The following is a 17,486-nucleotide window of genomic DNA, read 5'->3' as shown; positions in this document are numbered from 1 at the left end:
AAACTCTATAAGAGTTCTAACAATATTAATGTAAATTTTGATCTAATTAATCTTTTTATAAATTAATAACTCTCTAAATTAATAAAATATAAGAGTTTTAACAGTATTAATTTATAAAGTTTTTACTGTATATTTTTATTAGTGTATCCTAATTTTTAACCTAATGAATCTAACTTTCTTACAGCCAAAGTATTTTTAATATAGTATAGTGCCCTGCTTTTTGTATCTCGAATCAAAACTTATATTTTCATTTTTGAAATTTCAAATTTATTGCTTAATAAAAATAGTGTATGTACAATTAAAAAAAAAAGATTCAAAATTCAAAAGAACGAAAGAAGATGAACCAACAGCGGAAGAACCCTCTAAGCTTGAACAGCGCACTGTAGTTCAACGAGCTTATTATAGTCTTGTCAATGATTCTTGTGAGTAAGATGATCATCAACGGAAGAACCCTCTAGCCGCTATGATGATGCCTTCTTCAATTCCTCTCCTATTTTTAAAAATTTATTAATTTGAAATCTGAAAGGAAGATCAACACTTCATTTACTCTTCTAATTTTATTAAGTGTTCGATTATAAATTTCTAAATTAGAATTTGTGAAAAAATTGCTTAGACTTTGTGAAATTTTTGCTTATAAATTATAAACACGTTGACCACATCAAAGGATGCTATCCATTTTAGGCGAAAATATAATAAACTTATATAGCAAGCGGTCTCGTACTTTGTCCTTTTGGGTAACCAAAAAAAAAAATAACGTGGACCAAATTTAATTGTAGATTCTAATTAATACTTTGTCTTGTTTTTAATCAAAAATGATTCCAAGTAATATAGAATGATCATAGACAAAGTGTAAGATCATAAAGATATCTGGCCTACACTAATGATATTACTTCGTGGTGTTTAACTTAAAAACAATATGTGTATGGATTCATATGTTACTACTATGTGTACTAATTACTACTGTACAGCCACGTGCTTGTATGCTAAATATAACAATAAGACAGCTGATACGGTAACACAAAGTGGTCCTTGTCCGGAAATGAAAAGAACAAAGCTGGTCCATTATTTATTGACTTTACTACAGATTTAGATACTCCCAGTTACTTAAGAAAAAACCAATTAATTTGGTAAAATGATGATATGAATGAAAAGAACAAATTGCTGGTCCATTATTTATTGACTTTAATACTTCAGATTTAGATCCTCCCAGTCACTTAAGAGAAACTAATTAATTTAGTGTTATGCATGGCAGCATGTGTTATAAATTATATATATATATATGGTGTACGTATAAGAATATTTCCAACATATCTCTATTTTAGAGTTAAAAATAGAGTTTATGTTCCAACTTACCTCTATTTTCACATTTAAAATAGAGATTACTATTTTTTCCTCGAAATATAGAAAAATTCTATTATTTTCCTCTATAATAGAGGTGAATTTTTTTATTTATAAAATATTTCTTTAACTTTTAAATCTTTTTATTTATGCAACAAATATATAATTTTATAATGTGATAATTTTAGTTATAGTTTAGAAAAAAATTTAAAAACATATAATATTATTAAATATAAAAGTTCTCATTGCAAATTAAACTACAAAAGAATTACAAATTATAAATACATAAAAATAAACGATTATTTCTGGAAATAACACATCAGTGGTGAAGATTAAACTATTATATTTTTTTAATATGATGTAATGTAATGTTTTCTTTAATTTATAATTTTTTAGTTCTAGTATTATTATAATTTGTAGAAACTTTTGTAAAAATTAAAATAAGTAGGGTTAATTTATAAATTTTTATTAATCAAAGCTTAATATTACTATAATTTATGGAAACTTTTATAAAAATTAAAATAAAGGGTGAATTCACAAATTTTATTTATGAAAATTTAATATTATTGTGAACTTTTGTTAAAAAAAATAAGTGGAGTCAATTCATAAATTTTATTAATGAAAGGTGTTAAGAATAAATAACAAAAAGAATATACTGAGAATATTTTTTTTTGGAGGAAAAAATAGAGGTAAACATTAGAGATAAATGTACTTCTATTTTAGAGTTCTTTTATTTTAGAGGAAAAAATAGAAACATACATTGGAGATGGTCTAACAGATAGTTTAATACTGTGCTCTAAGAGATATTTTATAAGTCTAATTTGATGCGTTAGTACTACAAAGAAAAAATATCATGGTTCAGAAATTGGCTCATAAATTTTATGAACTCTGTACACTAATCTAATTTTGTAGATATAATTATTACAAAATACCTTAATTTTGTTAAAAAAGACCTTAAACTCTTTACTAAAATTTGCAAAAAAAATATTTACATCTAATGCAATTGCACCTTTGGCACATGCCAAGAATCGGCACTGTCATAGTTACAATGGAGAAGTAACTGCAATGATTTCTCCATTGTAATGCCTTTTTAATTGTTTAGATATCAATGAAATTTCATCTCTTTCTCATCCGTTCTTAAATTTTAAAATAAATTGAACTTTAAATCAAAGATTATGGTTTAAACATAAACATCAGTAATGAATATGGGTGCATAAATAACAATAACACTAGCCTAAATTATTAGGTTATACATCTTAGTCCATGACCATTTTGTGTTAAATGAAAAACGGATTTTGGGTTTGTCGCAGATGTAACCATATAAACCAGTCATTATTTGTGTAGTAAACTAATATTGATTCTACTAATAAGGACATCATTAACGTAGAGACGCGACCCGTTTTTAACAGAGATCAAATAATAAATAATTTGGGCCGCGTCTCTAATTTGGCCCAACCGTCTCTTATTTGGCGACATTTGAAGACGTCTCTAGCGCCACATGGCAATCACTGGTTGGGTAATGGAAATGGGAAGAAAAAAAACACCAGGGTTTCATTTTCATGTATGTCTGAGTCAGCTTATCTTCACGGGAACATCATTGTACGCCGCCGAATCTCTTCCCGATTCTCAGATTTCTCTGATGTATTCCGGCGATTGCGGAAGCAGATTGTGCTACCTGGGAAAATTGAACTCGTTCTTGGTGGAAGGCAAGATCGTTCTCTGCGACAGAGGAGGAAACGCCAGGAGAAAAGAAGTGCCGTCAAGATTGCCGGCGGCGCAGGCATGATTCTCGCGAACACAGCTGAAAGCGGTGAAGAACTCACCGCCGATTCGCATCTCGTCACGGCGACTATGGTCGAAGCTAAAGCTGGAGATCAAATCCGCGACTACATCAAAAATTTAGACTCTCCCACCGCAACAATCAGCTTCCTAGGCACCTTGATCAGACCATCTCCTCTTTCTCCCAGAGTCGCCGCCTTCTCCAGCCGTGAACTCGTCCTTCACCCACTATTCCTAGAGATCAAGTAAATCTCTCCCATTGAACAAAGTACAATTAAGGGTCTCTACATACAATCTCTAAAACTACTTGTTGGTATAATATTAATAAAAAACACATTTGGAGACCCATGAGGGTATCTCCATTGAGAATACCCTAATTTAGACAACTTTCGATGGTAGATTATTATATTGATTTAACAATCTTCCTAAATCATATTATATTTATATATTACCAACAAAATATAGCACACGTGTAGACGTTTAAGTCCGTTTGGTACTCAGACGACACACGTGTTAGTATCACGTGCTATGCGTAATACCATGAAGCGAAGACACAAACGCAAAAAACCTAAATACGACAAAATAATATGAAACCAAACGACCAAATTTTACTGAAGTTTGTCTTTTATGAAAGCTAACAGTTAACAAGAATACAAGTAAATAAAATATAAAGCTGCTAAAGTACTCATCCGGCCGGAAAGAAACGTGCCTTTAAGGCAGTAAATTCGAAGACAAGCGAAGGTGAGCTGTGTGCCTGTGTCGCGATAAAAAAATATATTGTATATATGTGCCATGGTCCATACTAGTAATCTAAAACATTTTGGACTCAAACATTTCTTTATATAATTCTGTTGAATCAGAATAATGAAACATATATTCACATTTTTTACAACTTTCGCTTATATTTTTGCCAGGTTGAATAGTAGATTTGAAAGCTAAGTTAATTTTTTTTTACTCTCTCTTGGTTCAAAATAATTAATGTTTAAAATTTTATACACATATTATCAAACAAGTTTTTATTTTCTAAAATAAAAAATCATTATTATCTAACACAAATCAACAAATAATCAAACAAACTTCAAAATAAAATAGTGATAAATTTTTTTAAAAAAATACTAATAAATTTTGGATTAAAAATGTTAAATATCAGTTACAAATGAAATAACTTTTTTGCTAAACATTAATTATTTTAAAACGAAAGAAATACTACTATTTTTAAATGCATAACATAATCGAACAAACCGAACCCTATGTACCTAACATGAACTGTGCTGGTGAACTCTCATTGGCTTCCCAATCCCATGCCATAGCACGATAATGTAGTAGCAATATCATGAAACGAATCAATATAGGCAATCGTATCTACTTAGGGTTCTGTGTAGTTGTCTTCTATCTTCGTATTATAGTATGGGTTTAAATAATTTAATTATTAGATTAGCATATAAATATAGGCCCGGCAGTTTTTTGTTCCATTTGGTTTCGTTAGTCAATCAGTATTATTGTTAAATTTGATGTGCATCATCCGACAGTCAGATTTCAATCTACTGTAGTTTATAGTGTACCAACAAAAAAAAAAAATCAGATTCCAATCTATTTATAATTAGAAAACTCATACATAGATTTTGTTGATTTGGTTCGTACTTCTTAATCGTTTTCTTTTTCCCCCGAGTCTGATGTACTTGAATCATAGGACCACTTGAACCACACACTGTAAGCTCTTTTATCTTCTAAGATTTCTCAGATATTTTCTTTATGATGAAATATGATCCAAGAAATTGATCCTTGGAATATTCCTTATCAACGTGTGATTAAGATCTTCTGATTATTGTTTGTCTCACCTAGGTTACTGTTAGACTAAGTGACGTTTAACAATAACTTAATATCTTTCGCCGACAAAACATGATTCACTAACTAAACCATGTCCTTTAGTTTTCGGATTTGTTTAGAGCCTTTATTGCTAATTGGTATAATGATAATTTAATGTCTTGCTTTAAATCAGTTTATTGCGATATATTAGTGTTCTTAATCCTTATTTTATTATTCTGTCCAATTTAAAGACAAAATGTTGTTTAATAAGTAAATTGAAAGAATAGTTAAAAAACATTTTGCTAATGATATTTATAAACTAATAGGAAATATTTAATTATGAAAATAGTGGAGTATTATTTGCGTATCTAAAATCTTTTTACAAACCATATTTCGTAGTTAAATTTTAAATACAAAAAATTCACCATTACAAAATTTATATGGACTTTAGATATTCCAATTAATCTCACACGGTTTGCGGATTTTGTGAACATATATATGAGATGTGATTTTAGCAAGAATTATTGATCCCTTTATGAAAAAGCCAAAAAGGTAAGAGAGTTTTCGTAAAAATACCTAGTCCGAGGTCGGATATTGGATCATGCATGAGTTGGATCATGAACATTTATGTGGTTTTCAAGGATAGATAGGGGTAGGTAAGCGCATGTTCTATGCTATTTTGTTCCATTAAAAAAATTTGTAGCCTAACTTTTGTATCTTAGCTATTCTCAATTCTACATACTAATTGAGCCGAGATTAGAGTGAGCAAAACAGTATGGACGAGGTAGAGTTATAATTAAGTGTTATGGTACCTTCATCCCAGACTATACTCGGAGAGCTTATAGGTCGTGTACTACATTTTCCAGGCCTTGGTCAGAAGACTAAGTTGATTTTTTTTTTCTCTTTCTTTTAAGGTGAGAGTTAAGTGGTATGGGATTTTTTGATGTGCGAGCTATCTTACTGGTTTAGGTGTTGGGGTTAAGGACGAGCCAGCCCTGATTGTGATGGTCTAGGCAGAGTCTATATTTTCCGATTTTTGATGAAATCTTAGGTTGTGTGTCTTGTGTCGGTCTTTTCTAACTAAAGAGATATGTATAGCCTATACCTAATTTGTAGAATGGAGTCATGGACACAAGTTTTTGAAGATTGTTCGACAAAGCATATCTTAATTATCATGAGTTCACACTTTGTGTCATGCTATTCACCTCAAGCCAACTACTTGCGGTACTACAAACGGTGTTTCGAGATTTCTCCAGCTTGAGGCATTATTTTTACCTAATTGACAATATGTATTTCATATAAATAATAAATAAATATTTTCAAAATATAATAAATCTTTCTAACTTTCTCTCATTGCTTCTCTTTTTACGATGACAATGTTCTATACCTTGAGTGATTTTCTTGTTGAAAAAATCAGTTCTTAAAGCACAAAAGTCATTAAGCACTAAATAAAATTCACATAATTAATTAGTGATCAATGATGGCCAGCCACGGATGGTTGTATCAAGTATATATATGACCATAGTCAACAAATGAGAGAGAGAGAGAGGGACATACGTTACCAATAAATCTGGTCCATGTGGTGGGCTTGACCCACATGCATTTGAATTATATTTCCACACGTTCATAGAGAAAACTTTAAGAGTCTACATTATTTCTTAACCATTTCCAAGCCACATCTTTCATTTCCAAATTTGGATCTAAACTTAGCAATCTTATCCTTGATTATTTAACTTCCAAAAATGATTTCGACGCATAAAAATAAGTCAACTATTTTGACAAATAATATAAGAAGCTTGCAAGTTGGAATCCTCAAGTTGCGAATGACATTATTATTCTCAGCGTATCAGTTCCATTACAAAAAAAAAATCTGAAGTGTAAAGACTAAAGACGATGTTCTTATTGGGCCTACGGCTGAATATTATCATAGAGATTTGAACCCACTTCAGGAATAAAAAGCCCAATTAAAGTGATAATTGATAATTTGGAACATAAAAGTACAGTAAAATGAAATTAGTAATGTCTAACCCGATCCTTAAATTAAGATGATTGATGACTGTCTATGCACTATGCTTTTTGTTTTTGTTTTTATTTACGCGATATGGAGCCAGCATATTGTAAAGTTTTTCCCTCTTTTACTAAAAATGTATCTTTGAAAGTTAATTACTTGGAATGCGTAATTCCGATGACTTCCTCTTCATCTACACTGTTTTGACATTTTTAGAATCTGTTTCCAAACACTTTTTACGTAGTTTAATAAATAAGTTGAACATGTTGTCAACTATTAAACTTGTTCATTTTAAAAAGAAAGTCTTTTCATTTTAAATTGGATGACTCAAAATCTATCGATTATTCCGTATTGGCTCCCCAATATTCGGTTTGTTTGATAAATGGTTGATATTATGCAACACTTCACTAACTACCAAACAAACAAAAAATAAGTGAGTTAGTTCAAATTTTTTTTTTCGGTCAATCAAATTGGTTTCATAACGCGAATGTTGTTGATGTAGTTAGTATAATCATATAAAAAGTGAACAGAATCGGTTTTCTTTCTTTTCCTGGATTAGGTTTTAATTTTTGTTTCCATTCGGTTTAGTGTAACCAAACCTCCCTCAACCATGAACAAATTCAACAAACTTTCAAACATTACAAAATTTGCTCCTATGACCCAAACTTAGTGTAGGTTCCAAGGTCAAATGTTGCTGTTGAAAGCTAGCAACAAGCAAAAACAAGCCGATTCCTCCATGTTAACTTAAGAACAGTTTTTTTTTTTTTTTTCATATTAAATCCAATCTCCCGCAAGAAAGTACAAAGAGTCAATAATGATTAAGCAACATTAGAAGTTATAAGGATCAAACAAAGTGGCAAAGTCAATATCCTTAAAACCATGGATTAATCAAATCAAAACACCAACAAAGAGTGTGAGTCTATACATACACATCAACATTACAACTATTATTCAGATTCTACATTCTACTTCTTCTTCTCTTCTCTCAAAATCTTACATAATTCAACATACATCGAGAGAGAGAGAGAGAGAGGAAACAGTACCAGAATCTCTTGAGCTTCTTCTTCTTCATCCTCTGCTCAATTCCATAAATTCAAAAGTCTAAATTCTCCAGCTGAATGTTGCTTTTAAGAGGCACATAATCACCAAGATATCCACCAAGATGATCATACAAAGCCGACTTATCAATCGCCTGGTGATGATAACTCTTGCAAACGTAGTAAAACACACTCTGAACCAACAAACCCACAAGATTCACCATCACAAGAACACCAACAAGCAACCCACCAACAAGAGTCCTAGTCAAAGTCCCAAACTTTCCTCCTCCATGAACCACAATCCCTCCAAAAGCTCCTCCGATCAATCCACACACCAAAAGGTAAACAAAGACCAACACCATAGCCATCTTAGTCTTCCCTTTGAGAAGCTCATAAGCTTTTCTCATAGCAGCTAATCCATAAACCGGCTCAAGAACAGAGATCACACTACCTAGATGCCACAACGCAGTGAAATACACATGAACACCGAAATAGAGCACAGAGATCAAGATTCCGGCGATAACCGCAAGACCTATGCTATTCAAATCGAGAGCTACGAAGAGTATCACTAGGAAAACGAAGAACACGGCGTTGTAAGCAAACATCAACAGAGCAACCCAGAGGAAAGTGATCAGGAGACGTTTGAAGACTTTGGGGATCGCGGAGATGGTGGAGGAGAAGGAGACAGGTTTTCCGGTGTAGAGAGAAGCGACGGTGAAGACTACGGCGGCGGTAGAGAGGAGAGAGAAGGCGAAGAGGAAGATGAGGTAGCTGAACTGGAAGATGAGGAGTACGGTCCAGTCGTGACGGGAACGATCCGAGTTTGGAGGGTCGGACGAGTCGAGCTTGGCGAGGATCGGCTGAGTGAAGAGCGAGTGAGCGAGGATGGCGAAGGAGAGAGGGAAGATTAGGGATAGGGTTATGAGGTAGAAGGTTCTTGGAGAACGTTTCTTGATTGAGATGGATTCTTGAAGTAGATGAGGGATCGTCAAGAACTGGAGTTCTTCTGGCTGTAGATCCATGGCGGGTTTTTTTTTCGCCTAAGGGAACTAATCGAATTTGGTGAGAGAGGAAGAAGAAGCAGAGGAGAGATGAAGAAACACCGACGGGTCAATTTCGAAATCTGAGAGGAAAGATGTGATTTTTGTAAAACCAAGAAGATGGAGAAAAAAGAATTGACGAAATAGACTTTCTTGGAAACTTCTGGGAAACTCTCAGAACACGTTTATGTTTTTTTGACCCGTTTGTACCTATTTTATTTACCAATTCTTTTGTTTTTGTTTTGTCGTCAACTCTTATGTATTAACCTCATAATTAAGATAATTATTATTTGGTTTATTTATTTTAGGGAAATATGTAATTGGTCAAGTCTTCTTCTATGATCACAATTCACAATTCTTTTTGCATAATGCTGAGACGCAACCATGGACCAGGCACAAGACTTTCATATTTTTCTGGTCGTAAAATGTTAGGGTAAGACTTTTATCTTTTTAATACCTACTTTTCTACTCATAAAATATGTACTTTTATAATACGTTACTTCAAATTTTGTGTGTGTATACCTTTCTTGTTATATATTGAAGTAAATGATTACAAGGAAATTGATCGGCATGTAAAGAAATTTTGTAAGCTGAAACAATTATTGAAAATTTATGATATAAAAATTCTAATTTGTTTGTTTGTGTTTACATTTTCTTGTCTTTAACAAAAACAGTGTTTACGTTTTTATTTTTGTTCTCACGCTAACAATCCAGCTCTTTAAAGTTTAAAGAAGTAAAAATTAATTATGTAAATTAGGTCTAGGTTATAAATCATTACTAGAAATGTTTCACAGATTGAAAAAGAGGGCAACATTCATTTAGTCTTTCTATACGTCATTACTCATTACTAGAAAAAGGATTAAATTTTTATAGGTTTCTAGTCTTTATCTTTTAGAGCATCTACAACGGTGGTTTTAAGGAGGTTTTAAAATTGGGTTCAAAATGTTTTTGGATTTAAAAAAAAAAAATAAAGCCCAATAATGATCAAACCGAGTCTTGCAGAAGAGTTTTTGGACCCGTCTCATGAGCGGTTCATGAGATACGTTGCACTATCCTATTCGATGCACATGAGGGAAAATAATCTGATACCAAATTTCAGACTTAGAAAATATTTCCCCGAGAAAACCTTTTTCACTCTCTTCATCGAACATCTCCACCGGAATCGTTCACCGTTAATCGGAGACGATCTCCACGTCGGCTGGAGTTCTGTCTTCTAATCGTCTCAGAGGTTCCCAATCCTCAAGCTAATCCGTTTCATCTCCTCGTCTCCTCATCTCCTCATATTTTGATCGAGGATCGTTGGCTTTCTAATCGTATCGGAGGGTCGTTTGCGAAGAGAAGGTACATATTCGGATTGTCTGGTTGATGTATCGTCATTAGTTTGAATCAATTTCGTCTGAAATTAGGGATTTTGGAGTTGGGAAAATTATTAGGGTTTAAAAATTTGGGGAAATTTTTGGGGTTTTCTGTGTTTGAATCAAAATTAGGGGTTTTTGTGTTCTGAATCTCTGTGTATGTTTGCGATAATCAATATAGGGAATTGGGATTTCATCCATATCATATTATGGATAAAATCGGATTTGATGGTTAGTGATAGTTTTTTTTTATTGTAATTCGATTACATAGTGGATCATGTGTGAACGGTTTGGATTTGAGATCTTTTAAAACTTGTGTGGGTTGTTAATGAGTGAATGAATAGATTGAAGTGTGAATGAGAATATTGTTTGTGTGAATACTCGATGGTTGTTAATCGATGCTTGGCTTTGTTAATCATTGATGCTTGGTTTTCTTTGTGGAATAGTTGCTAACAATTAAAGTTTCTTTTGCAAGGTCATATGGAGAATAAATGCACTACATGGATCATGGAGTGAAGGACCGAGAGCAACAACAATAGTTTCAGCCTTTGAACAAGGTTAGTTTGTTCATAACTAGTATTTACTAGTGGATAGGGTTTGCTTAGGAGAGTGAAAGTTAGAGTTAATGGTTGGTAATCAATGCCACTTGTTTGGTGAAGAGTTAATGGGTGTAGTTATGTTTAGGGTTTAGCGTTGTTTGCTCGTGATAAATGTTTGGTTGGTGAACTAGAAAATGTGATCAATGCTAAGTACACTTAAAAACATTAATAAAAATCTAACTTGTGATCAATGCTTGGTTGGTGAACCTTTAATAAAACTTTGTCTTTAAAAAACAAAACTTGCTAACTCTTCTAAACCCAACCTCATACAACCGCTAATACATCCCTTCATCAAAATCTTCTTTCCAAACACTTCTTCTTAATTTCTAAATGGATTCTCCTAATCCATTTAGTTCTTCTCAAGGGTTTATGAATCTACTAACTAGCCAACAAGAAATGACTATAAATCTTGGATCATCAGAACCACCTCGGTTTAGTAGCCAATGTTATGATGATCCAAGTGAACCTGCTGAAGACCGTAAGCAAAGGAGGCCATGGACAGCAAAGGAAGACGTGGTGCTCATTTCTGCTTGGTTGAAGACCAGCAAAGACCCTATGGTCTCCAATGAGCAGAAGTTTGGGACTTTTTGGAAGAGGATACAGGGCTACTTCAACTCCACTCTCAACCTCAGTGGTCCAGAAGCTAGATCACCGAGCCAGTGAAAACAAAGGTGGGGGAGGCTGAATGATCAGGTGTCCAAGTTTGTGGGTTGCTTCGAGGCTGCAGTGAAGAATCAGAGAAGCGGTCAAAACGAAAACGACATTATGAAAGCAGCACACGAGATTTTTTTCAATGATTATCAAGTGAAGTTCACGATGGAACACGCCTGGAGAGAGTTGCGATTTGATCAGAAATGGTGTTCAAAGATATCAGCTAAAGAAAATGGATAGAGTAAACGAAGGAAGATTGATGAGTCATCGATCAAACGTTTGACACCGCTTTGGAGAATCAAGCACCAAGAAAGGCAAAGAAGAAACGTGCCTACATTGAGAGAGAACGCGAAATAGGTCACCAAAATTTATGGAACGACTATTTTAGTGAAAATTCGACCTATCCTTCTCATATATTCCGACGCCGGTTTAGGATGAACAAGCCACTGTTTATGCATATTGTTGATCAACTCGAACAACAAGTTCCATTCTTTAAAAGAAAAAGAGATGCTACAGGGAGGTTCGGTCTGTCTGCATTACAAAAATGTACGGCGGCTATCTGTATTTTGGCGTATGGTTGTGCTTCGGATGCAGTTGATGAATACCTCCGCCTCGGTGAAACAACCGCACTTAGGTGCTTGGAAAATTTTGTTGAAGGAATCATCAATTTATTTGGGGGAAGAATACCTAAGAAGACCCAACCCAGATGATCTACAACGCTTACTTGATATCGGGGAGTCGCGCGGATTTCCCGGAATGATAGGAAGCATTGATTGTATGCATTGGGAGTGAAAGAATTGCCCTACCGCATGGAAAAGACAATATACACGTGGTTCAGGAAAACCAACAATTGTGTTGGAGGCTGTAGCAGATCAAGATCTTTGGATATGACACGCGTTTTTTGGACCTCCAGGTACATTAAACGATATCAATGTTCTTGACCGTTCTCCTGTTTTCGATGATATTTTACATGGCCGAGCACCAAAAGTTAGGTACTTCGTCAACGGATATCAATACCGTTTGGCGTACTACCTTACAGACGGAATTTATCCAAAGTGGGCAACTTTTGTCCAATCAATTTCAATGCCACAAGGTGAGAAGGCAAAATTATTTGCTAACTGTCAAGAATCCTTCAGAAAAGATGTTGAACGAGCTTTCGGGGTCTTGCAAGCACGGTTTGCAATTATAAAAAACCCAGCTCTCTTTTGGGATAAGGAAAAAATTGGCAAGATTATGAGAGCCTGTATTATATTACATAATATGATTATTGAAAACGAAAGATTGTTGGGTACTCAATTTGATACAAGAACTTTCGAGCAAAGAGAAGGAAGCGGAACTTCAGAGGTGGATAGGACGTATTCTATATATATGCCTACAAATCTCAACAATTTACTCGGGAAAAGAAATGAAGTTCACGATAACGTAATGCATGAACGACTTAAAAATGATTTAGTCGAGCATATTTGGCAGATGTTTGGCCATTCTCAAAATCAAAATTAAACATTTTTATGATGTAATTTGAATTTTAATATTTTATATGTTTTATTTTCATGTATTGCACAATAAAAATGTTTTCATTCAAAGTTTTATGTTTATAACTATATATACAAATAATTATTATGCAAAAAAACGAATTAAAAAAATTAATATTTTATTATTATCTCATAAGAGGTTCACCATTGTAGACATGATATTGTAATTGTAAGAGGTTCTAATTTTTATTAGAAGCAAAATTATAATATTATTAAATAAAATTAGAACCCCTTAATGGGTTCACCTTATAGATGCTATTATAGTCTATTAACGTATTTCCGTCTTCCGTCTTCCGTCTTTGTGCTTTTCTTTTTAGTTTCGTTATTGTGACTTGTTGTTTTGATGTTTAGTAGATTAACGGTATTTCTCTTTTACTGGTATAGTCGTATATCTCTGTAATTGTCTGTTAAAAATCGAAAATGATGTAAAGCTTAACATACTTCATAGAAAAAATACTCTAGGTAAGATAAGTAAAACAGTGGTCAAAACTAAAAACTCATTAACCAAATAAGATAAAAGATTAGCGTTGAGCATTTTCAACCTCGTTATGAATGAAGAGAAGCAATATAAAATTTTAGATTAAAGGTGAGATACACTCACAAATCATATAAGATTTGAAATATTTTCCAAATTACTCTCTAGTCTTTACGAAATCACAACTAGAATAATCATACAGTGGTAAGAACCATTAAACCATTTAAGAGAAAAGATTAGAGCTGACAGATTTTGAACCTCTTGAAGACTTGATCAGTCATCAACGATTATGGAGCTCTCGTTGATAGTAAATTATTTGGTTTAACCACGAATACCTCTTCTTAACCGGGTGGCCACTTCATCTGTCGGCCACCGAGGACGTGCAGATGAAGATGGTAAACAGATTGACCTGAATGAGAGGACGTTAAGTCAGTTAAGTGTAATGGTGAATGATGTTTGGTTGGATGGGAAAAGAAAAGACTTACAGGCTTCAACACCGTTGTTGATAACCACACGGAACCCGTCGAGGATGCCTTCTTTCTCAGCAACAATCTTCGATGCGTGCAGAAGTTGGCCAAGAACCTCTACATGTTTTGGTTCAGCCTGAAAAAAGTGTTTTCAACGGGAAGACATGCTCAGATTAAGATCTTAATCTGTTACACCAAAAGAAAAACTAAACTCTTTCACACGAAGGCAAGAAAGAAGACAGCATTTACATAAATAGTATTGATCAGGCATAATGGTAGTCATTACTCGTTACACAACACCATAGATATTGGCCACAAGATGAGATTCTATGAGATCTACAAGAGCAGACTAAAGGACGTCACAGTAAGGCGTGACAAGTGTAAAAGCAGCTATTTGATTGTGATGAAAACACAAATGAGCTATTTTGTGGCCTTGTGGGCATTTGCGATGTATAATCAAGAAAAACGAAGTAAAACTTGACGCACCTTCCCAAGCATGGTCAAGCCATCTCTCAACTTTGGGATGACCAAAACATGAACAGGAGCCTGTGGGTTTATGTCTCTGAATGCCAAAACGTTTTCATCTTCATACACAATATCTGATGGAATCTCTTTCGCTATTATCTTGTCAAATCTAAAAACCACAGGATAGATACATATTCATGAGCGTTTTGGTCATTAAGTTCCCAAGAATCACATCACAACGTTTCAAAGAATTGGCTCATTTTGTGTCAAAAGAAGAAACATTCAAACATGGATTACTCTGAGAGATTACAGCAATTAATCCTAAAATCCACCTCCAGATTCCAAACACTATAGACACATGCTTATCCCAAAATAAGCTGAATCCTTCAGAAAAATCTCACTTTAAGGTTTACTAAATCTCAAGGATTCATAACTGTGTGTAAAAAGAAACCTTACATGGTCGGAGCTCCGGTGTCAGCAACAGCAGCGGCAGCTTTCGCGGCGGCTTCTTCATTGTGTACAGCACGAGTAGAACAGATGGATCTGCCCAGCGCTTAAACCAGTCAGTGAACAATCAAACACTTATCCACATGAACAAACCCGAATTTCAAAGAAATTTTCACCTTTGGGAACCAATACGAGGAAGAACCCTAATCAATTCTCCAGTGGAGAAGATTCTCGAATTCGCTCGAAAAGACTGAGCTATCTTACCCGCCGTAGCGAAGTTCCTGAACAGGAGGAAACGCTCGACTCCATTAGCGATTCGAATTCAACAACCGAATCCAGAAAAATATCTGTAGATTAGAGTTTTACCGAAGCAGCAGCATAGAGGAAGAAGAAGTGACAGCCATTGAAGCTCTGCTTCGAAAAAACCGTTTCGATTCGATTGCGTTTTTTGAAATAAACGACGTCGTATTGCGTCCTTATATTTTCGTTCACACAATTATTATTTTAAGAGAATGCTAATTTAATTGAGAGAAACAAGGGAAAGGAGAGAAGAAGAAGAAGAAGACGACGAGAATGGCGAATTTGATGATGAGATTACCGAGCAGCTTGAGGAGCTTATCCGTTTCAGCTTCTTCGTCGAACGGTAAAGCTCGAAGACGTAATCCTCACTGTACTCTGAAGATATTGAGCTGAATCTGAAGCTGTGTCTCTGTGTTTGATTTTTGATTTCAGGTTCGCCGCCGGTGATCGGAGGATCTAGCGGCGGTGTAGGGCCGATGATCGTGGAATTGCCGTTGGAGAAGATACGGAGACCGTTGATGCGAACAAGATCCAACGATCAGAACAAAGTGAAGGAGCTCATGGATAGCATACGTGAAATCGGTCTTCAAGTTCCGGTTAAGCAAACTCGCACTCTTCTTCTTCTTCTTCTTCTTCTTCTTCTTCTTCTTCTTCTTCTCCTCTCTTCCTACTATCCAATTTCGTTTCAAATTTGTTCGATTCACATGAAACAAAACCAGAGTCACGTTTCAAAATTGAAGAATCTAATTTTTGCGTGTGTGGTGACAGATTGATGTGATTGAAGTTGATGGAGCTTACTATGGTGCTTTTCAAAATTCAGTTTTTTTTATTATTCTTCTTCTTCTTAGTGAAAAGCTTAGAGATGATGAATCTTCTATTGTTGCAGGCTTCTCAGGTTGTCACAGGTACGAGGCGCATCAGAAGTTAGGCCTCCCAACTATACGCTGCAAAATCCGCAAAGGAACAAAAGAAACACTAAGGTATATATAGATTCTTGGTATTCTTCAAAGATGCTTTTTTTTTTGTTGTTGAAATTTGTAGAATTTGGACTGAAGAATCTTCTTTGGTTTCACAGGCATCATCTTCGATGAAAGTGTTCACTTTTCTTCTATTAAATTTGTATCTGTTGGAATAATCTGTCTCTTTGTCTGTAATCCAGTGTTAATAAGAACTTTGTATCTCTGAGATAAATTTGCTGAAGAGTAATCAGCTTAACTATATTAGTTGGTATCACACTCGAGGAGTTTTTTGCTACTTTGATGATTTACAACTACCAAACAATTGTCAGAAGCTCACAAGTTATAAAAGATTTTGTCATTCATTGATGAGCCAAAATGCTTATTCTTTATACATGTTCTTAGCTTAAACTACAAAAAATTATGTTTAAGAGTCTTAAGAAAACCTTCCAGTCATTAACAAATTAGCAAGAGTTAATAAGCCAAGACAGAATTTTCCATTCAAGGAATAAGAAAAGTTCATTACTGAGAAAATGAAAGTTCTTGCTATTAGGAAAAAGAAAGTTTTTATTACTGTATGTGCCTTGTCCTGAAAAATATTACAAGTAATTTGAGACTTGTGTATTTAAGGATAAACATAAACATGTTATTAGCTTTGTTATTAGTAGAAAGGCCCAATCATCACGACTGTATATGCTTTCAATCTACTAGTGGGCCTGTTGATGCAGTACGATATCTGTGCCTTTGAAATTCGAACTATTATTAAACTAAAATTTGGGCTAAAATCTTGGACATATCCAATTTCAATATAGACTCAACTACATTCAAAAGTTTTAAACAATAGATGGAATTGATTTCGAAAAAAAAAAAAAGATGGAATTGAAATTAGTGTTTAGCATTTACATATTTCTGTTTTGTGCTTTTAGTGAAAAAATCATTCCATTAAGTTTGAATCGGATAAAAACCCCTCAGCTATTTTTTTAAAGTAAAAACTCATCAACTAAGTTTTCGTAATGATTTAGCCCCTCCGTAAACAGCACTATCAAATCTTAACAAATCGTTATTTTTTTAGCAAAAACTATACGATTTTTACTATAAACAACAAACTTTTTGAAAACCAGCTATAAGAATTCCAAATTAAACCTAATTTCTATAATCCCCAAATTCTTAAACCTAAATTGATGAACTCTAATTTTGAAAGTATGATTCTAAGTAGTTTTTATAGTTTGGA

The 17,486-nt window shown here is 34.0% G+C and overlaps 3 protein-coding genes across 4 annotated transcripts; 1 reads left to right on the top strand and 2 right to left on the bottom strand.

Moving 5' to 3' along the window:
• Positions 1–7,785: 7,785 nt before the first annotated feature.
• Positions 7,786–9,112, bottom strand: LOC18991958. Its single transcript, XM_006415302.2, has one exon. The coding sequence runs from the start codon at positions 8,988–8,990 to the stop codon at positions 8,025–8,027; it is 966 nt and encodes a 321-aa protein (XP_006415365.1). The 5' UTR covers positions 8,991–9,112; the 3' UTR covers positions 7,786–8,024.
• Positions 9,113–10,061: 949 nt separating this feature from the next.
• Positions 10,062–16,614, top strand: LOC18991956 (sulfiredoxin, chloroplastic/mitochondrial). Of its 2 annotated transcripts, XM_006415300.2 has the most exons (7): positions 10,066–10,349; positions 10,839–10,920; positions 15,538–15,642; positions 15,732–15,895; positions 16,068–16,101; positions 16,186–16,279; positions 16,375–16,614. In XM_006415300.2, the coding sequence occupies exons 3-7, from the start codon at positions 15,573–15,575 to the stop codon at positions 16,388–16,390; spliced, it is 378 nt and encodes a 125-aa protein (XP_006415363.1). In that variant the 5' UTR covers positions 10,066–10,349; positions 10,839–10,920; positions 15,538–15,572; the 3' UTR covers positions 16,391–16,614. The 2 variants fall into 2 exon arrangements, with proteins under 2 accessions (XP_024008385.1, XP_006415363.1); XM_024152617.1 differs by having other exon boundaries at positions 10,062–10,349; positions 16,068–16,279.
• Positions 12,191–15,752, bottom strand: LOC18991957 (14 kDa zinc-binding protein). Its single transcript, XM_006415301.2, has 6 exons — positions 15,366–15,752; positions 15,176–15,280; positions 15,009–15,095; positions 14,574–14,721; positions 14,106–14,223; positions 12,191–14,029 (listed from the first exon to the last, which is right to left on the bottom strand). Exons 1-6 carry the CDS (start codon positions 15,401–15,403, stop codon positions 13,962–13,964), a joined length of 564 nt encoding a protein of 187 aa, XP_006415364.1. The 5' UTR covers positions 15,404–15,752; the 3' UTR covers positions 12,191–13,961.
• Positions 16,615–17,486: the final 872 nt, after the last annotated feature.

Source organism: Eutrema salsugineum, unplaced genomic scaffold, assembly GCF_000478725.1.
Source record: "Eutrema salsugineum unplaced genomic scaffold, Eutsalg1_0 scaffold_5, whole genome shotgun sequence".
Taxonomy (NCBI): Eukaryota; Viridiplantae; Streptophyta; class Magnoliopsida; order Brassicales; family Brassicaceae; genus Eutrema; species Eutrema salsugineum.
This window is presented reverse-complemented; position numbering and strand designations above follow the sequence as displayed.